A 22,573-nucleotide genomic window follows, 5' to 3' on the forward strand; every position below is an offset into this window, starting at 1 on the left:
GAACATCTGGACTGTAGAAGTCTAAAATACTGATTGCTCCTGAACGTATTTAGCAGTGAATTTCTCTTTACACGTGTCAGGGACATGTGTCATCCTTTTTAGGGAAGAGACTTTTTTATCAAGAGTGGTCAGTCACTCCTTGGGAGGTAAAACAATAGGCAAGTGATGAGAAAAAGTCAGTCAAAACAAGTCACATAAATCTTGCAAGTTTAAATGGGGAAGTATAATATTAGACCACCCTATTATTAGCTCACCACTTCCACTGCCATTGAAAGATGCTATTTCCTACATGTCCATAATTTCTTTTCCAGATTTTCCATGGATGATACTTTGGTCCCTAGTTCTTGACACTCATTCAAAGACCTAAAGAGTTCATATCAACAGAGAAGGCCTGTCACCTCAATGTTACAAGGTTGTCCAAAGATACTTATTTCCTGTACATAGAGGTATGGCCTCTCTTATCATTTCTAAAGTCTTTTAACTTAAAATATACTGCACAGTGGACTAATAGACCTTTAGAGCATGCTCTCTTTCATTCATGGCTCCCCTTCACACAGTCTGCTGGGATTACTTTTCACCAGAAAGAATAAAATAGAGTGAAAAAAGAGCTGACAGAAATTCCTGCTACCAATTTCTTGTGCTGATTCTTTTGCTGTGATTGTGGAACCACATATATATTATGCCATCTATATTCTATCATACATAGCAGCTCTGATTAAAGCACCAGCATTCCTGATAAGTTTCTATTGATTTTTCTTTAAACCACAAAGCAGCATCACCATTTTTGTATCTTTAGCTTGCAAGTGGAATAGAACTTGATTCACATTGTTGAAACGTCCCTAGGGCTGCAGAGACTTAGATTTACAGATCACAAGGATTTCAGATACAGTAAGACTTTTCTTTCTGTTCTGTATCTGCAAAGGAGGAAGGCCAACATCCGAAAGGGCACTGGCAAGGTTGATCAGAGCTTACATGGCTGAAAAATATACAAAGCAAAAGACAGAGCAAGGTTCATGTGATCACATTCCCCAAGGACAATACCTACTTCCTAAAATAAATTAACAGAAGCACCTTCTTTATAATTGTACAGGGCCACAATCTAGAAGCTGCTGCTCCGTTTTCTATAGTTCTGGCAGTTAAGACTGGGGGAATATATCACAGGCAGCTTTCAGAAGGAGAATCATACAATTACTAACAGTCTTTTTATAACACTCTACTTTATTTTTCAACTATTGTGTGATATCGGAATAAATGAAAAGAGGAGCTGACCCACAGTCAATGTAATTATTATCATTTGGTACAGCTTCACTGACTTGAGCAGCCCGGCACCAGTCCATACCAAATGAAGTTCTGAACCAGTAGTCTGGGCTGTGCACAGATAAACACACTACTTTCTTTTTTTCTTTTCATTTCTCTTACTCCCCAGACAGCTACCCAGACAGCTGGATACTTTTTGATAAAACTACCAAGAACAGCATAAAAAAAAGAGTTCTGTCTATGGGTGTGGCATGGTTTAGGAATGTACTCCCCAATTTAGTGCTCCCACTGAGACTGCATGTGCCACTCACCCTCCCGCTGCAAGATGGAGAGGAGAATTGAAGGCACAAAAAGTAAAGATCACAGCTTGAGATAAGAACAATTTACTGGAAACAGCAATGTGGTAAGAAAATGAACAGTAACAGCAACAAAAATAAAAACAAAGTGTAAAAGGCAGGCTTTTTATTCACACATGATTGTTCAGAATGCACCTTACCCAACCATTCTCAGCCTCAGAGCCAGAGTTACAGGACCATGCCCTCTACCCCATTTACCTGACTGGAGAGAACACATTCTCCTTGGAAGAGACTTCCTTACTCCTACCCCTGGCAATGACTTGAGGTGGAATAGAATAACTTCTGGATCCTAGTCATGGCTCCTCCTGGCTACTGCAAATAAGGAACCCTGTCCTGACTGTAACTAAGACATTATCTAGCCCTTATCCTATACCATCAAGATCGTGCCTTGATCCTACATCTTCCAACTATATACATATATGTAGAGATAATACACACAGGCACAATTTCCATAGCCAATATCTGTCCCTCCAAGATGTCTGTTGAGTTCATTGAGTCCACGACTGTGAGTTCTATCTGCTCTGGATGTCCTCCAGGGCAGGAGGGTTGGTGTGCTGTTGGGTGGTTGCAAGCTGCGTCACAAGCTCATGACTGGTGTATCTGGAGCAGTCCATACTCACTGTCCATGGTTACGGCACACAGTGGCAGGGTCATTCAGCTGCTAATATTTTACACAGAAACATTACACAGTGCTCTCCCCTAAAAATCAAATCTCCTTCATGTATACATTGTGTTTCCCCATCCAACTGCATTATGCAACTGCATTATGCACCCAGGTCCTTGAGCAAAAACAGTCCCACAGATAGGTTTGCCTTTGCTTAAAGGAGGACTAATCCAGACTGTCTTCCCTAACATGTTCATCAGATGCACCACATGGGGATTTTGTCCCTTCTATAATCTGAGAAGATTTTGATTGGGCAGGACTTAACTCGATTGGTAGAGTCTCTTGTGGTAACTAGCTGGGCAGCATCCACTAAATGAAGGTCCCCCCACCCATTGCTTTCAATGTGCTTTTTAGCAGTCCATTACATTTTTCAAGTTTCCCAGAGGCTGGTGTATGATAAGGAATATTATATACTCACTCAATACTGTGCTCTTTTCCTTATATCTAACCTAAACCTCCTCTGACTTAGCTTCATGCTGTTTCCCTGAGTCCTCTCACTGGCCACAAGAGTGAAGAGATCGGTGCCTGCCCCTCCACTTCCTTTCATGAGGATGTTGAAGACCTCAATGAGGCAAGGCACCTCAGCTGCTCCTCATACAGCTTGCCCTCAAGGCCCTTCACCATCCCTGTGCCCTTCTTTGGATGCTCTCTAACAGCTTAATGCCCAAAACTGCACATAATGCTTAGAGTGAGGCTGCCTCAGTGCAGAGCAGAGCGAGATAAGAGCAGTTTACTGGAAAGAGCAATGAGATCAATATTAATAACAAAGTGTACAATATAGGCAAAGGATTCACACGTGATTGCTTGGAAATAGTGTTTCCTAATTGCACACTCCAGCTTAGAGCCAGCATTACCTGACTGCTCTTTCTGCCGCACTTACTCAACCAGAAGGAGCCCCTTCTTCCCAGATGAAGCTCCCTTTCCTCCTTCCCCAGAAACAGTAGTTGCCACCAGTGAGTTGGTAGAGAATAACCCCCATGCCCTACCCATAGCCCCTCTCTTCTATTGAAAAAATTAACAATCTGCCCAGAACCAAGATAGGGTGCATCTTGTGTCTGCTCTTAACAAGAGTAAGGTTGCTAGGTGGAAGTGAATTCCCCTGTACTTCCATCCTGCTCTCCACATTTATTATCTCTAAAGTGATGGCCAGGTTTTCTTTGCTTTCGCTAAATAATCTTTACCTCAGTTATCAGCCAAACCAGATTTTTATCTACAAGAAGCTGAAGGACTCATTGAGCCATAGAATTGCACAGGGTGGCTTCAGCAGACCATGTTGCTGAGTGTTTGTAGTTTTTACCAAAAAAAGTAATCCCAATCAGTTTTTGAATTTCAATATATTTGTGTTTCAGGAGAATGCTGTTCGTTTTGTGGGAGTTTTGTACTGTGCTTTGATAATCAGATTCTGTGCAAAAATTTCTATAGTTTATTTTCTTTCTAAATTACTGGGATAAATTGTTCACATTCCTCGTTTCCATAGTTCATTCTGTGATTGTGGGTGTTACAAGATGCTGTTAACTGCTCAGCAAATTAGACTGATGAGAGAATTAACTCATTTAGGAATAAGGCTATATTACATAGTGTTCAGTGTTGTCAAATTCCTTCCTTTCTTAATGTGGTAGTTTAAAACACAGCAGGAAAATTAAACCCACTCAAGCTACTCCCTTTCCCCCAGTCTCTTCTGACAGTGGAGGAAAGATTATGTACCGAAGTCACACTTTAATGAAAAATCACAATAACCAGAAAAAATATTAATAAAAGAGCATGGAAAAGGGAGAGTGTTTTGCACACACAAACAAACAAAAAAATGGGAAAAAAAAAAAAGTGTGTTCATCACTGAACAAACAAAAACATTGCCCAAAGACAGTGCCCAATGTGGTTTTCCCAGGCAAAGGCAAAAATGGTGACTGGTGCTGTGCTGGGCAATATGGTTTTTGGGATATCGTCAGGAAGAGTCACAGCTTAACTTCCCCAGCCCAAAAAGACTGAAAGAACATGGACAAGACAAAACCTGGTGGGACCTGAGAGGGCTCTGAAGCAGGTCAGGGGACCTTTCTCCTGGGCCTGACTTTGTGGAATCAGTTCTGGCTGCAGCTGCTGTGTTTGCAGCTTAGCCCCACGCAGCTGAGCTGGGCTCTGCTCCACGCTGCTGCTGCTCTTTCTTTTGTGTCTTTTAGCACCAAACCAGAAAAGATGCTGCTCAGAGGAATTGGGAAAAGACTGCAAGTGGCAGAGAGGGGCTGGCTGTGCCAGGCTGATCCCAGAACTTGCATACCTCCTCCCTTGGGCCCATGAAAAGATGGCAACCCTGCTGCTGCTGGCCCTGGCTCCCTCCTGAAACCATACCCCCACCACAAGATGGGTGGTACAGAATTAAACAGCACTAGAAACTCTACCCCATTTCTCTATAACCCCTTACCTCAAAAATATTTATCATATAGAAAACGAAATCTCTTTACTGTTGAGTACAATAGGGCGATATTTTGCCATGAATGTGTAAATATGACTTTTCTATGCTCATTGCAGGATGGCTGTAATGAGATGACCTTTGAAGATCCCTTCCAACCCAAACTATTCTATGATTTTATGATCATTTTGTGTTCCAACAGTTTAAGAGAATGCTAGGTGCGTGATGATGCCTTTTATTGAGACTGTCGGTTGGTTCAGGCTATTAAGCCAGCTTAAAAGGACTGCTTCATAGTCAAAAGAGAGCTTATAAGGCATGGATTTCAGAGCTTGCTGTAACCTGTGCTCTAGACGAGGGGAGTATACATTTTGTACTTGTTTGCCATGGTGGGAATTTTTGTCTGGATAGGTTACCCAGATGTGTCTCACCAGGCCTGGCATCTCCCTGTTGTTTCCATCTGCACTCTTCCCACAGTTTTGTCCAATGTGCTAATTCCAAACCTTCACCTCCATTTAGGTCTGGTATTAATGCCTCCCCATTTCCATCTATGCATTTCTTAAGTTCTTGTTGTGGTGGCTTATCCTACAAGATCTTCCTTTGACCGTGTTTGAGGCAGTTCATTGTGCTCCTGAAGTCCCTACACCCTAATTCTTGTAGAGGCAGAGCATATCCAGCAGGACTTACAGTGGGATTTATTAGGCTACTAGACAATGACAGTTCTTGATTTGAAAGCTGGTGTGTCTGGAGTCATTGCTCAGTACCAGTTTGATACTAAATCATGCCTCAGAAGGTTATGCAGTATTTGGCAACAATCTATTGATTTATTTCTGACTCATGCAGAACTAATTTTCAGTTACACAAATTACAGTGGGAAAAGGGGGAAGAAACCCACTTCAGTATTGTTCATTTCTTTCGGCAATTTCTTTGATCCATGTTTTTATCTGAGAGGAAAGTGGTGTGTCTAATGGGAAACTCAAATATTTCATGAAACAGTGAGACTTAAAGATCTTCTTAGGCAATCAGTACTACAGCAGAATGAAACACTGTTGCAACAGAAGGACAATTATACATCAATTATTTACCCAGTCAGGAAGAATTATGCTCTATAACATCAAAGGGCTTCAATTAATGAAATAATAGAGAGTGAACTGGTTTTTACCAAGCCAGGAAATGTTTGTGCATCAAAATGCCACAGGCCAAGAGTTTGAAACTGTATTTAAGATTAAAAACCCAGAGCAAAACATGTATGTGACTATATGTGACTGGTTCTAGGAACAGACATGAAAAAAATAGCTGTGTAATGCTTATGCAAATTAAAATGGGTTGTTGCAAATAATTAACTCATCCTTATTATCCTTCAAATAATGTTTTCCGTATTACTGGGAATTTTTTTTTTTTGCCTGACTATTCTCAGCTCATGTATTTGTTTGTTTTCTGTACTTTTCCCAATCTCCAGTAATTCTGCTTATTTTCATAAACTTTAGAACTCTCCTCTAATACTTCCTCTTGCATTAGTTTCTTATTTGAAAATTCCTCAACTGTTTTATCTAAACCAAGCAAGCATTCAAAGCAAAGATGGCTGAGATGCCAATTTAGAAAGTTGTTTTGGGTTTTTTCCCAGTAGTATTATGATTAACAGTCTTCTGTATGTCTCAGGCTAACTTAATCTTGAAAGTTAAATTCTCTCCGTTTTATCTTTGGCATGAATTCGAAGGAAATTAATATGCGGGAAAAAAAATTAATTAATTAATTAATTAATAGCAAGACAGAACTGTTAGGATCTGAATCATCTCTTATTCCAACAGCTTCTTTATGCAAAAGGTGAGGGCATGAGAAAATGGATTAAAAAGGAAAGGTTACCTGGAAGTGAACTAACAGTACCACAGAAAAGCCTGGGAATATGTAATGGGGAGGTGAGAGGAATTCTTCCAAAGTACAGGAAATCCATAAAAACTCGAAAAGGAAAAGTAATTTAGTAGGGGGCAATGCATATAATGTATTAGCTGTCTTGTAGAAATTCTCTCTTCTTACATACTGTTATGCTTTGTTTTATTTTTGACAGAAAGCCTGTGTAAATCTTGCTTTGTGTTCAGCTGCACTACATTTGGTGCATAATTGCCACTGCATGCCTTTGCAAGTGTAACCTATGAAACAGGATGCAATTCTAGCCATTATGGAAGCCTAGGGGGGAAAAATGTAGTAGTTCCAGGGTCTGAGCAGCTCTGATAGAGATTCATACTGAGAGCTTACCCCTAAGTTCTGCTTTTCTATGCAACCTAAGGGCAACTGGGATTCAGTTAATATTCCTTTAATGTAATGGATGTTCAGCATGGGCAATTCAGACAGATCTGTCACATGACATCTAAAAACACTAAAAGAAAACTTACTTTTTAGCTCTGGCTGAAGGTAAGCAAGATATAGGCAACATTTCACAACATGGGGATTTTATCTGTAATAATTTAGCATCTTATATCTGTCACTCTAATCCTCCATGTCTTATATATATCTGAAACAAAAACTGATGACAAAAGAAAGCTGAGATTTATTCAGAATTTCCAGGGAAAAAAAATTAAAATCATTGTATTGAAATAGGAAATGCATACATTAATAGAGTATCAAAAGAAAATATTGTTTCATTACTTAGTGCCTCCAGCAGTCTTCTTCCCTTCTTTAATGAAATGGAACAGTCTGTGCCTTCTTACTTCTTCCATTTAATCTTGTTAATGCAGTCTGTTAAGGCTCCACTTTTGCAACAGCACAGGTGTAACTGTGAATCAGTAGCTAGTAGGAAGACTACTGTTCGCTCCTGGAAGTCTTATTTATTTACAACAAAATGTGTGATATTCAAACCAAAATAAAAACTGATGCAACTGGTGAGTTGAAATATTTTTATTCTTCACTTCCTTAACAATATGGGACATTTTAGTGAAAAATAAAGAGGGAAATATTAAACATGTTGTACATGTCTACCCTTGAGACAACTGTACTTGGAGTTTTACTAAGATTAGTTCTTCCTACTGTCTTTAAAAGATGGCAGATTAAATTGGTAAGTAGACAGCTGGTAAGTACAACATTTTTTCAAGCAGCAACAGATGCAAATCCAAGAATATCTCCAGCTGATTTAAATGCTTTTCAGAAGATGGAGTAAAGATTTAAATAGGAATGTGCAAAAGTGAAAATCCATAGTTATAATCAAAAAAATAAGAAGAAATATGAAGAAGTTCAGAAAGTTTTAAAAAGGCAACATCAGAATTATTTCAGAGTCATTATAGGTTGAAATCATTATTATTTGTTTTTTATTGCCTATGTCTCTCATAATTTTGCCTTGTAGGAGTCATATTGTACCTAAACTAAGGTATTGCAAAAGTGGTCCAGGAAAGTGGATTGGAAATTGTTCCTTGTACTGTGATAGCAGCCACACAAAGTCCCAGATAAGGCAAGTTGGACCCTCGTTTTGCTGCAGTGCTATAATCTAACAGTGCAACAGTCCTCATTTCTCATGAAGATTTTGCATGGCGTAGACTTCTGGGTTTGAGCGTTAGTGAAAGTATAGGAATTTGTGAGCATTCAAATGAATTTGGGCAGGTAAAGGGGGGAGGAGAGGAGGGATGCAAAGACTGTCAGTGTGCTGCAGCTGCAGTCCGGTAGCAAAGAGCTGGAGAAGAAGATGCTGCTACAGACAGAGCTAAGAATAGCCACTACACCCTCCTTCCACTAAGTGATGAATTAAGTTTTAAGTTCATTTCCATCCCACTCCAGCAAACAGTAACACTTGGCTGGGTGTGAGGAAAGATAAGGTTGTGTGTGATCCCACAGCCTGGAAAACAGGTCTTCACAGCATGTTCCTGCAGCATCTCTCTGTGTTGCTAAGCTTTGTAACTGTACAGCAGAGGTCTGTGCATATGTAACACAGGTTAAGTCCTGACTACTGAATGACCATTTCAGCCAGCTTCAACAGGCAAAATGGACTGTAAATATTTGAAGTCTTCAAATATCTGAACTCTTCCGTTACAGAGTTCATTAGTCCATTTTTTCAGAAGGGAAAAGAATGCAGCCACGGATTGTTGTCTTCAGGAAACAATAGAAATACCTGGCACACTCCTAAGTAGCTTTCTGAGTAAGGAGAAGTAAGGAGTGAAAATATGTCCTGCTAAGTGCCTGATATATTGTAAAATATTTTAAGTGAAACACCCAAAAATTATGTCAAACAGTAAATACTAAGTATAATTCTCCTAGAAAATATTTTTGCATATGCAATGTATTTTCTGTATAGACTGCTATTTTTTGACCAAGTGCACTTTCACTGCTTCAGAGTGTTGCAAAGAAAACATGGTCACCACTACTCAGTCATCCTGACCAGCTTATATAAACATTAGCTAAAGCTGCTAGAGATTATTTGCAGAACGTTGGATCTGATGAGGTCAAATATAGGATAGCTTGGGTAGTATAATATTTGGGATTAGCATAATAATCTCTTTAGGAAAGTGTGCAGTATCAGCAGAACCATTGCTTTGGTCTTTGAGGGAAGCAGTAACTATACAGTAATAATTCAGCATATATTATATACTTATGTCTTTCTGTATGAATAGGGCAAGTTTCTGAGCTCTTTAGGAAGCCCAAGATAAGGCCTTGATCATTTAGTTAAATAACTCTGATTTAACTCACATGCAGAGCCCAAATCATAAGTTTGGCAACATGTTTTTGTTGTGTAATAACTTGTGTTACTCTAGTAGCCTCCTTTGTAGTTACACACATAGTTTCCATGAATCTGAGTTACTAGGGAAAAGAGTTCATAGACTGATACAGAGAAGGCCACATTGAGAGACAATGAAAATGCTTCTATACGGATTTACAAAGTGCTAGTGTGCCATCAAAGTTTACTGATCCTTTGACACTTTCTGACCTCTGTGAGCACGGACTTTCAGCAGTCATATTTTGAGCCATAGCTTCTGACAAGGCACCTGAGTTCTGTCTCTTGGGATCTGGACAATGGGCTGTACTTTGTGTTAGTCATCACTGCCCAACAGAGGATGCAGACAGTTCTGCTTCTCTTCTGCTGTCTTCCTTGCCTGTGAACCATTCCAAAAAATCTGGGAAAGCCCTGAACACTTGTGCTTGTTATGCACTTTAGCCACTCTGTTTTGTCAAAATTAAGTTTCTAGGTAGCAATTTGTGTACCTTTGTCAGATTCCTAATCTCTTAGTGTTTCACTGAGTGCTGGGCTGGCATTCTTGGCAACAAAGCATTACAGAATTTTTTTAGAGTCCAGGAAATTGTATCACCACCACTGTCTTGTAATAACACAATGAAAATCCAGGTTTTCTGTTAACTTACAAATTATTTTAATTAATTGAAATAATCAGGTCTGCCGAAAATTAAAAGTACTTTTGATCCAAAATATACCATTATCTCCAACATTATATCACTGCTCTTAAAATTGTTACTTTTTTTTGCTCACGACTACCTTTGCTTCACAGAGAAACACTCAGCCTTGCAGATCTTGCAGCTTTTCTAGTTGAACACCATAATGAAATTCAGCTTGGAGCAATTATCATTAACCTGTTTTGAGCTTAAAGTCCTTTGCTTCTATCTAACGTAAGATAAAAAGATAGGGGTCCAAAAGCGTTTCTTTTGAAAATAATGTATCTCTTGCTCTAATAAAAGATAATAAATCTGTCTGAAAATCTCATCTCATCTGTAACCTTGGACCATCACAAATGTAACAACTTTTTAGTATTCATAAATTGTTAAATTATAGTGCTAGATCTAGTGTAATTACACTTAGGAAAGGAAAGAAACCATATTTGAACAAAACATTTTTTCTTACTTCAATGTTTATTAGAATTTAAGGTTGTGCTAATTTAATATAATTTTTAATATACTGTGCTAATTTTTTCTCCTTGTAATTTCACCTTCTCTGCTGAATATAAAAGCAAGTAATCTGTGTATATCATTCTTTCCAGACTTGTTCCAAAATTACTGTGCAGCAATGAGATACAAAAAGATGAGATAATATGAACAGCTTTAAATTACCTTTAGCTGTGGAGTAGCTGTAATCATTTGAAGTCATATTTGTCTATTTCAAACCATTTGACAATATTCAGTAAACATTACTATGGCCATAGAACTCAAAAAGACATCTTCCAAAGTATGTATTTACAGTGCAGATATAAGCATATTTCTTCATATGCAAAAAGGCTAATATATAGTGCATCATTTTAAAACTTTTCATAACTCTACAGACATTATCACACATATTTCTAAGGTTTGATCTTTCGTTTCAGTAGATTTTAAATGCACACAATCAGGATGCACAGAGTAACTACATAAAAACTTGCCATTAAAAAAACTTTAGATTTTAAAATACTCTTTTTCAATAGTCTTTAGAATAAACATGTCATAAAAGGCAAAGTTGATCTGTAAGGAGAGTTGGTATACAATTCCTCATGCTTTCGTTTAGTTTCGTTTTTGTTTTGGGGGTGGTTTTGTTCATTTTTTCCCCACTGCAAAATCATGAAAGAGGAAGGAAAAAAACAAAACATATTACCAAATAACCTTCCAAGTGACATTGGTTATATTATAGTTATATATATAATATTAGTTTTATAAACTAAAAGAACTTCATTTAAGAGTATGAGACAATGAAAGAAATCGGACATGACATTTCCATGCATTTATGGGGAAAATTTTTTTGCACTAATGTACCCAATTTCTATTTTGAGCAATTATCTATCAGGTTTTTTTAATATCCAAATTCTAGGGCTATTGCTTACCTCAAAACTCATGACACATTTTTGACAAAGATGACATCTACTATCTGTGCCCAGTGAGACACAGAGATATACAAGAACTGATGCTTCTTGAGATTTGTATATCTGTCCTCATGAGAGGTAAGACTGGCTTATTTGAGAGCCATCAGCTTTGCAGAGAGTCTTTGTTGCTGTAACAAATCCAGGGGCCAGACCCACAGTCAGAGTTTAATGTATCTCTGTGCAAAAGTGATAAGATTTTATGAAAGCATTACTTTTCTGGGTGAACTTCACCATCTTGGTTTAGTCTAATAGCTAATGTGGGCTATGATTGACAGCTAACGTGCCTACAGACATTAATTAAAATTATCTGGAATTAATTAACTTGCTGAGATAATAGTAACTATATAGACCTCACTGCATGAGGTGTGACAGGCTGTAAATACAAGCAGTATCCTCAGCTGTATATTTTCAGGCTATTAAATACAAAGCACCTGAAGTCTTGCTGAGAAGTTAGAGAACATCTATTCCAGTAGCAAGGGGGCTGCCAAGATCTCGTTGGCAGCCTAACTTACCATGGAAACTTCTACTGACAGTAACATGCAAGGCAAAAAAGCATTTCCTGCTCACAGAGGTCAGGATAAAAAAGATAGAGTTGACAAGTGATAAAAATGCTGAATATACTTAATTTGAAATCAGTTAGGAATAGAAATGTGAAAGTGAACTAGGCCAATCTACCAGCAATTTTCAAGGAACTCCAACAAAAGGATGATAGGAATTCTTGAAAGGTGAAGCAACTGTTTTTTTTTCACTATCGGTTTTCTGATTAGCCTTTCTCTACAAATTAGAGAACAGACTTGCTTTTCAAAGTTTATGCCTGGCATGCTTTATTATCATCTTTTGATCAAGAACTAAATACTGAAAGCTCAAATCGTTTTTTCCCCCTTAAACCAAAGCTATGGGTCTGTGACATTATAAATCTATCTTTCCCAAGTGATGGTCTTCAGAAATTAAATTGAAATTATATAAAATGTGAGCTTTTTTTTTTCTCTGCTAGGCATCATATGGATGTGAGTGACAATCCCCACAAATACACATCAGACACATTAGTTGCCTTGTTGACTCTTACCTTTCTTTTGAGAGGAATTCCGAAAATTAACTGTCTCCTGTTAACAGATTCATTCCTAATTTCACCCATATAACAACTTGTGAAACCTGATTATTTTCATGCCTTTGGGATAATGAGCTTTGTGCCCATGTGTAAGTGTTCTATGTGTGAAGAAAAAAAAAAAAAAAGCAGCTCAGTGTACTTCTGATTTTTCTTGGGGCACACTTGAGCTAGCTAATGTTTAGTTTGGAGATGTTTCTAATTACCTGTTTGTTTATATGTAAGTGCTCATTTCAAATGTGTGAGACAATTTAGGATTTGCTTCCTTGGTAGAATCCCTCCTACTTTTTGTGATCATGAGAGAATGAATTAGGTTCCGGGTGGTTATCCCATCATCTGTGGATTATAATTACTAGTCACTTAGAATTAATTAATTTTCATTGTGGCATTACAATGTGTAGACTGTCCCATAAAACTGGAGGCAGTTTTCTATCCTAAAGAACTTTCAACTTACGTATAAAATAGGAGATGAATACTGCAGAGACATGACCGTGTGGTACTGAGGATAGATGCTACAGCTGGTGGTAGGGGGCAGTCACGATGCAGCATATATCCAAACATTATAAATGTGTTTTAGACATCAGGGTTTTGCAGGCTTTTATTGAGTGGTATATCTCAATGTGCTTACTGAAAAATTGGGCAAGTGGGGTCAGGTTGAGGCTTGCTTGACAAGAGGTGGGAGCCATTTTTCTTGCTCATAGTATCAAAGAAAAAATGTGTGAGAAGGCAAATGGAAAGACTTCTGAAGTAGAGCTAAGTAGCTTTGCTCTACTTACTTCCTCATGTTTACTACATTGGGAGAAAATAAGTTCAGTTCCTGTGCTGATGAAACTTATCATTGTGGCAAATCCATTACTGGTTGTTCATTCAGTTTCTGCCTCAATATTTAGGAAGTGGCACTTGGTCAATGCATTTTATATTTTTAAAGAGTTCAGAAGAAAGCTGCTTGTTTTATAACAGCTGTAAAGAGAGTCAGCTATACAGCTCCCTGAACTGTTTGTTGGTCTAATAGGTGAAGGGCGTAAGAAAAACAACATAAAATTATAGGTGGACAAATAAAAACAGAATGTGCAAAATGTTTAGTGCCCTGTGTCAACTAATAATACCAAGACTATGCATTCAGTCCCCATATAGGCCATTCATTTAAGAGCTGAACTTGATGATTCTTGTGGGTCTCTTTCAAGAATATTTTGCAATAAAAAAACCCCTGTGATTATATCTGCAAAAGAGACATGGTACACTCTATATTCATTACAGTATCTCAAGACCCTTCTGGGATTACAGTGGTTTCTTTTTTATCTGGCCTGTACAATCAAGATTTCTGTAAGGAATCCTGAAATTGTTCAGCTGTTTTATGAGAAAAAAATGTCTGGGAGACAGTAGCAAAATACAGTTTTCCAAACTTATTCAAGTGCCTTCTGTGTCCTAAGGATGTCTTTTCTGTGAGTTCTCTTAAGGAGAAATGGTAGCAATTTCCTAGACAAACCTGCATTTACTAATTTATAGAATGGTTATTTTTTAATAAAGGTTTGAATTAACTGAAGAGTCGTAAGTCTAAAATGGTTTTTTTCACATTAATTGAAACTCGAAGCCTTAGCATTTAGGGACTTGATCCACAAATACTATTAATGTAGAGCTTATAATTTAAACTCCTGCATTAAATTATTTTTTGCTTACAGTAAAAAGTACTGTGCTAAAAGCAATCAATGTCACAGGATCAATTCTTCTTTCTCTATTCCTATCAGAGTTGCAAATGGTATATGCAAGTCACATTAAAAGTATCTTGGTTTTTTTTTGTTTTTTTTCTCTGTCTTGTCTTTTCCTGCAGATTTCTTTCCATTCTCATTGTAGTTCCTGCCTCTGACATTGACATATGTCTTTGAAACATAAAGCACCACATGGTCCCAGAGCTGAGACTTTTTCCATCCACATGACTCTCAAGCAGAGACCTGTGAGCAGTTACTAAAAGCAGCCTCACAAACAGCAGTGCCTGGAGGCACGTGTTTAAGTGTTTTTATTATCCCAGTGGCATAAGGCTTAGGAATTTTTGAGCAGGATCAACCTTGAAAAATTTCCAAAGAACTGCAGGTGCTTCTCTGTTAAGGAGTTCCCTCTATACAACATGGGTTAGGAGCAGTTTTAAAGCTGGTTTGCTTGCCTGAGCAATGCCTAAACTTATGCTAGATCAGAAAGAGTATGCCAGGAAAATGAGCTCAAAGTGGGGAGCTAAAGTCTCTTCAGCCATCCATATAAGTTCCTCTTGCCTGGGTCCCTTGGGATATGCTGTCCCAAGGGAATAGATAATTGACTTTCAAAGTAGAGGGCCTGCTAGTGTTCACCCTGTGCAGTTGACTCTCTACACTAAATATTAGGATTAAGGAATAGGGTATGCAATGCACCTTTCAGTGGAAAGTGTGATGGTGGCTCGCTGGGACACAGTACTGAGTTTTAGTTGTTTATCTACAAGGTGGTGGGAAGAAGGACGTGGTAGGAAAAGAGACAAATTATAATCATAAGTAGAAATGGGGCATAATCCAGGCTATATGATTATATTTTCACTGTATCCACTCTGAAAGCATATTTAGTGCTTAGCTTACAATGTACAGTTATTTTTAAGCATGGGTTTTTTCCAGTTTTTTGAATCTTTTCAACAGCCCACAATTTTGAAATGGGATGCTCTTCTTAGGATTAGCATCTGGACAATAATCTTGTTTCCCTGTCTCAATCCATTTTAGAGTTAAGTGTGTCTTGCTGAAGTCCTAACAGCTGCCTATCGTTGTGCTTGGGCTAGCTCTACTAAAAAAGTTTTTCTACTCAAGGATTTGAAGGGTGACTTGAGTTGCAGAGAACTGCTGCTGTTCCTGCCCTGGGCATGTAGAAACAACATCAGTCGGGAGTACTTTCCTAATGTGATGCTGCTTCCAGGTAGGAGGAAAATAACAAGGAGGCACATGCATCCTACACGTAAGAGCGAAAGAAAGGGAGAGAAAATAAGTTTAACATTTCTTCTCAGTTCATCTGACTAAAACATCTGACAAAGTTCTTTATGTCTCTAAGTACGTGCTCATATAGCATCATCAAAGGAAACACACAGGATTCAAAATAATTGAGAGAATCAAACAGCTGTGTTAGCAAAAAAAGAACAACAAAAAAAAAAAAAAGATAATGAAATGTGTTTTCCTTCTCAGAATCAGACGAGCACTATGTTTACAAAAGGATCTGAAGCACATCCATATTGAAACATTTTCAGGCTTTACCTGACTCTCCCAGCGCACAGCCACTGGCTACCTGACCCAGGGCTAAAACAAATAGTTTGAAGAGACAGGAAGATTAAGCAAGCTTTCCAGCCAGTCTCTGGCAGTGGCATTAGTACTTCCGTGTCCTGAACGTAATTTGAAGAAAGTGAAAACGTCATCATCTTTACTCTGCTTTAAAAAGGATATAAAAATACACCATGTATTTCTACTTCAGAAAGTGAAAGTCACAAATATTTGAAGTATTTAGGAAAGGACTATCCAGATTATTGTTTAGGATCCCTAATGACTGTCATTAGCAATAATAATTATAAAATTAGCCGGTAAAATAACCACCTTAAAAAAAGGAATATGAGAAAAAACTTGCTAATTGTGAGACATTTTAAAATGTTAAAGAGTTTCGTGGGATGTGGCAGAAACTAAATGATGTGAAGCATTTAAAATTTGCCAAACCAAAGCATTCAGAAACAGATATACAATACAAAGCAATTTTGTATTGTTGGGGTTCAACTGGTTATCTGCTTACTATTTCTAAAGATCTCACTTTGAGAAAAAATAAATTAAATATAATTATAAACCCAAAGTATCTGTCTTGTTTTCTTTTTCAGCACAAATTGAAGTGATACCATGCAAAATTTGTGGTGATAAATCCTCTGGAATACACTATGGAGTCATCACATGTGAAGGCTGCAAGGTATGAGATTTTAATACAGCATAGTCATGACCATTCGCATTAGCCTCAGGCACCTGTGTACAATGATACACTCTTACAAGCCTTCAAACAAGTGGTGCCGAAGGCTGTAAAGCCTACTGCCAATAAAGATGCATTTCATGCCTGATTTTCCTAGCTGATTTCCATTTTATCAAATAGTCTTTAGAGCTACCTCCTTGTTTGAAACATGAATTAATTACATCTGATGCAGTGTAAGTGCTGACACCAACAGAGGCTGGCAACTGTAAGTCATACCTGTTCTACCTTAAATAAGCATTGAAAGAGGTGGATTTCTTATCTTGTTTCCTGTACAAGCCATGTAGCATTACCGTTGGCATGTTACTTCTGGTCAGCCTTTTTTAAGGGCTTACTGGTGTGAGTTTGGTCCTTTTTTGTCTCCTTTTGCACAATCTGCAAACCAAATTGTAATCTCCAAAAGAAAGAATGCCTCACATAATGAGCAGTGTCTTCTTATTCATAAGCTTTAGTGCAGGGGCAATTGCTGGGAACTGGATGTTAAAAAGAAGGGCAGAGGGTGGAGATGCGTAGACTTGCTGCTTACACATACCAACATATTATCTCAGGCATTAGTTCAAATGACACAAATCAGATACAAGCAAAGAGAAGAAAGGCTTAAATTTTAAATTTTAAAATTTCCCTGTGATTTTATTATCTAAGGAATTATGATATTACTCATGCAGTTTCAAACTATACGTTGATATTTCAGTTTTAATTGTATATGGGAAATTACAAAGATGGAGAGGCAGCATCTCTGATTTCTTGCACATGGAAACACACAAACTGGGACATTTGAAAATTAGTGCCTATTTGCAGAGTGAAATCACAAGTCTGTACCTAACACTTTACAAAGTATTAGAACAGCTGAAAAATCTGAAAATTTGGGTCATCCATTTGCAAGAGAAATATTTTAATGCCAGTACACTGAGAACCAGCTGGTAAAGATTGAGGTTTTTTTCAGGAACATTAACCATTGTAAGCAGAACAATTTGCAGTGTGTCTTTGTCTTACTGTGGCACTGGACTAGAAATAAACTTCTTATGACGACCACATGAAACAGAATTAAACTAATTGATCAGTTACTTCAAAATTGGCACAAAAGTTGAAAAAGAAAATTACTTTAAGCAGTAAAAGCATCTTCTCTCAGTACTCAGAGCCCACAGACTGTCTAGCGGTATAGTCTCCTGTAGAAGTAATTAGGGTTAATGTTGGCCCTTGTGTGTGCCTCAAGAGATGATACCACTGTGCTCTGTGAGTAGACTGCTTATTGAGATAAAGAGATTCTCTTCCACTTATAACAGTTTTAACCCTATTGGGTTTGTGCCAGTTTTGCTGTATCAGATCAATTAGTCTAATCCTGTTTTGTGAGCCTGTGTGAAAAAAAGGTGTCGGTTTTTCACATCAGTTCCACTGGGAGGCATCTCACTCTGTCAGAGCTCCCTGTTAAGGTAAGCACTGTTTTTGGCAGTGCAGCTCTGCTATCCATTTAAGTGCTCAGCATTTACATAGCTATTCACTCAGCCTTCGTACTGGTCATTTCTGACTCTTTTTTTCTTAGTTTGTTGGAAACCTGATATGATTAAGAATGGAGGCCATGTTTGGAAGAAAGAGGGTAGAGTCACTCCACAGGCATGCACACATATTGAACCAGAGGCAGCGACAGCATTTCAGCATATAGCACCCAAGAATTACAGTGCCAGTGGCAGTGCTACAAACTTCAAGGAGAAGAAAATCCTTTAACTCAGTGTCCCTGTGTTATCTATGTTGCTGCAAGTCCATATTCTAAGTGCTTAAGGGTCATCTGAAATATTGCTGTTGTTTTGCAGGCACGCCTGCCTTATGCTGAGCATGCATATGCAGTGGGCCTGCCGGACCCACTGAGTGAGTTTGCAGCTCTGACACTATTCTTACAGAAAGGGTGAAACCTGAAGATGAATTTGTGTCGCTCTATCTCTATGGCTGCTTCTTCATTAAGCCTTTTATCACTTCTTATGCCTACTCCCAAAGCTAATTACTGTCTAACGCTGTTTTGTCATGACTTAGAAAGTAGTTCATTCAGCAATTTCCTTTCTCAGACTGGCTGTGGATGGTGGGTGAAGGGATTTGTTCAAGGTGCAGAAAGACTTGTTGTCCATGTTGGGAGTACTGGGAAATTTTTATCTCTTTAGCTCTTCAGTAATGAAATACATCTTCCTTCCCACAAAATGGAATTATTCTGATGTAGAATAATGTGGCCAAATCTATAGAAAAATACCATAAAAATAAAATTAAAGAATTATCTCTACTTTACAGGACAACATTTAGATTTACGCAGGAAAATGAGAACATAAAAGTCTCCTGAGAAAAATTAATTACCTGCTGTAAATTAATAATGATACATAATATATTTTTTTCCTAAGGAAGGCAAAGATGAAACAAATTCCTCTGAGATGAGATCAACCTTAAAGCGAACGAAAAAGTAATGCAGGAGAAGGCATTGTCAGTGCTAAATGGTTGTGTGTGTGTTTTTTTAACATTGCTGAATTAATTTGTTCTCTGAAATCCATAGATGTTGCTAAAGTCTAAAACTGAAAACAGAAAGCCCTTCAGAAGTCAAAACCAAGTTTGGCTATAAAGTTCAGCAAAGACATCTGCAATCAGCATCCATTTAGTGTTAGATTAAAGGCACCTCTACCATATCAGGAGAGTTTTGGTCAGCTAAAATCAGTTAAGTTTCCACCAGGATTTTTCTGAGAGTTCCCCCAAATGACATCTGTTTTCTGAAAAGTACAAATCATAAAATTTAGTTTATATTTTAGATACACTTTAATCACTAATAGAACAAGCTCAAACCAGTTCAAGTGGGTCTCTGTGATCGACTCCAAGAACCTGACAGTGTCCTTGGTGGAGCACTGTGCCTGTCCCTGTTACTGACACCCCACACCACCCTAACTCAGCTCGCCAGGAATTTCTCTGAGTGAGAATTCATGTATACGCTGTAGCAGATAAATTGAGGCTTGTAGCACTGTCATCTTGTGACTTCATCCGTTGCTCTGTATTAACATCCCTCAGCCTGTGCAGAGATACACTATGTTTTCCTGATAGATGAAGTGAACTGTTGCTTTCTGGCTTCTTTCCAAGGTGTTTGCAAGCCACCCCCGAAACACACAAGTACTTTGGTGCCAGTTCTGGTGACTGGTGTAACTGTGGCAATTTCTGCAAAACTGCAGATATTTCTGCTATTTTACTACTCATAGCCTTCTGCAGTGGCCAGGCTACCCTTCAGCTTTCCCACTGCAACCTACAGCTGCTTGCATTTAAAGTTGCCAAACTGGATAGGGAACTTCTCTATTTTGTTTTTTCCTCTCTGGACTTGCAGATACTCTGACCTTTTTTTATTATTTATTTATTTATTTAGTATAGATCTACTTATTTTTGTTTCTCTTCACCCCTTGGTTTCATTCCTCTTGTCACCTCATCTGCTTCATGTCACTTCTACCATAACAGTGCCTTTTGGGGCTGCTCTTGGCACCACCTCATAGCAGCTGGAAGCTCATAGGAACTTAGGTGTATATACTTCCTCTCCAGCCCTCAGATCCCTACAAAAACAGCCCATGGAAAATGCCATTACATTCTTATGGTAGTATCTAAAGGTGTTGCTTTCTCCTTTGTGTGTTGATACAGTCATTATATCCTAGTGCTTTTGAGAAGACTGAATTTTAATTACTTCACTCCTGAATCTTATGCCTCTCCAGATCAACATTTGCCATGTTAAAGTGAACAGGAGACTTCAGCTTCTCATGCTATGTGTACCCAGTAGCAGTTACCAGTCTCTTCATTAAAGGGAGAAATGTCAAAACAAGTACTTTGAAGTCATCTCTTACAAATGCTGACAAGTTTTTCCTCTATTAGGAGCAAGTATTAGAAGATACAGGGTCATTATTGCACAATAAAAATGCATTCTGTAACATTATTTAGGTTTTAACAAAGTAGAATTGTATTCTTTACAGAATAATATGCAGTTCTCCTTATTATAATTAAATGTTCTTTCATACAATACCACCATATCTGCAGAGCCACAGCATAAATAGTAATGCACTAAATAAGGGTTTACTGTAGTTTTTTGCATGCACATCTGTGTGTGTGTCCTCATGTGTGCACATGAGATAAAAACGCTCATGGTAATACTTGGTCTTTCCTGCTCTCTCGCCCCAAGGGATTCTTTCGGAGGAGTCAGCAGAACAATGCATCCTACTCCTGTCCAAGACAGAGAAACTGTTTAATTGACAGAACCAACAGAAATCGTTGCCAGCACTGCCGACTGCAGAAATGTCTTGCCCTGGGAATGTCTCGAGATGGTAAGGAGTCAAATCCGTGCTTCACATCTAAGCCCTTTGAAACTTTTCTTCATGGCTGACTTACTTAAACTCCCTGTAAATTTCTGCAAAAAGAGAGAGGAGAAGCCCCATGTTCTGTACTGTCTGCACTTGAGATGATCTTTGCCATCCCGTTAACAAAGAAGGCTGTTTTTGTGGAGAAGAGTGGGGAAAATCACGAAATGGAGATCAGTATTAGTTTAGAACAGAAAGAGTCAGAAGTTAAATACGTTATTCTAATCAAAAGCACAGAGCACAGAAAGGTCACCTCTGAAGAGGTGGGTTTATATTAAACGTTACTTTAAACATCAGCATTTATCTTAGTATTTAATATTGATATGTGAAAGCATCCATTTCCCTGAGATCTCTAAAGGTCTGGTAGTAAGGAGGCACAACCCTATACAAATTTACGTCTTCATAGCATTAGGGGTTTCTGTATTATTCAGAGCACTTGCCCAAATGCTTTGCATTGGAAGAAACCCCATTTCTTTTACTTGCCCACTGCCTCCTGTTCCTGTCTGGGTCTAGAGAAAAACATTTCCTAATTTAGCACAGAAAATGGATCCTATGCCAGAGGAAAACTCCACAGTCTATGCCATCTCAGGATCTTGTGGGAGAGCTCTGGTCCACCTTCCAATCTGTGGTGTGATCAGCCAAGAGCAGCAGACTGAGAATGTGCATCACACATCACACCAAAACTGCAGACAAGGGACGCTTGGGCAAGGCTGTCCACAGATGACATGCCCTCACCTCGTGCAGGGGGTTTCCAGTTCAAGGACTTGTTCTATATAGTCAGAAAGTATTAGAAGAAAATGTTCCAATTTTTAAACACAGTTTATATTAATTTCATTTTTCTGGAAGCAGTTTTCTCTCTTAAAAGGTTTACACAAAATGTGTATTTTGAAACTAAGTTATTGATGGAGAAGTTCCTTAAAGAGCTATTTATTTGGATGGTCCACACACTATAAACTTGTTTAAAATTTGGGCCATAATAGATCTTCTTCTGCCTCAGTGTGTCTTACATCTCATTGAAATTACTCATTTACTAGTCTTACCAATTTGGGAAGGGCCTTGCAATCTGGCCTTTAATCCATGAATTATTTCTGGTCCTAGCATCCTACCTTACTTCCTAATTCTTCATGGTGATTTTTAGAAGTAACATTTCAGCAATTTAACAGCACATACTTTTCTCCTGAGAATAGTATCTTCCAATGATTTAAGGTATTGTAGGGGCATTTTAATGTGACTGACAGTGTTGTCTTCCCAACCAGTAATTCAGAGACCACTGCGAAGACACAAAATTAGTGATTCTTCCAATAGCATTGCTTTGTTCTCTCACAGTTTATATAAGGGTCTTTATGATTTTTTGGGATTAAAAATATTAAGAGTTCTTGCAAATTTGAAATTGGATGTGTGAATTTTGACAGAAAACTTTAATTTGATTTTTACCTCTCAGCCATGTAATAAATTCATTTTTATCAAGCAGAGGCAGGATGCTAATTGACGGCAGCTGGAGAATCCAATTAATGAATATATAATGAGGATAAACAGTGGATATTTGATTTTATTACTGAGGCCCTAAATTTGAGGTGAAATACACAGTTGCATTATTCAAAATTATTTAAAATACAGTCAT

The 22,573-nt window shown here is 38.1% G+C and overlaps 1 protein-coding gene across 1 annotated transcript in view; it reads left to right on the top strand.

The window, feature by feature from the left end:
• Positions 1 to 22,573, top strand: part of RORB (RAR related orphan receptor B) — a 134,861-nt gene that overhangs the window by 78,314 nt on the left and 33,974 nt on the right. The window contains exons 2-3 of the mRNA XM_014886312.2: positions 16,461 to 16,546; positions 20,778 to 20,919. Coding sequence (XP_014741798.1) covers positions 16,461 to 16,546; positions 20,778 to 20,919 — 228 coding nt within the window. The remainder of the gene's footprint in view (positions 1 to 16,460; positions 16,547 to 20,777; positions 20,920 to 22,573) is intronic.

The sequence above is a fragment of the Sturnus vulgaris genome, chromosome Z (genome assembly GCF_052056855.1).
Source record: "Sturnus vulgaris isolate bStuVul1 chromosome Z, bStuVul1.hap1, whole genome shotgun sequence".
Taxonomy (NCBI): Eukaryota; Metazoa; Chordata; class Aves; order Passeriformes; family Sturnidae; genus Sturnus; species Sturnus vulgaris.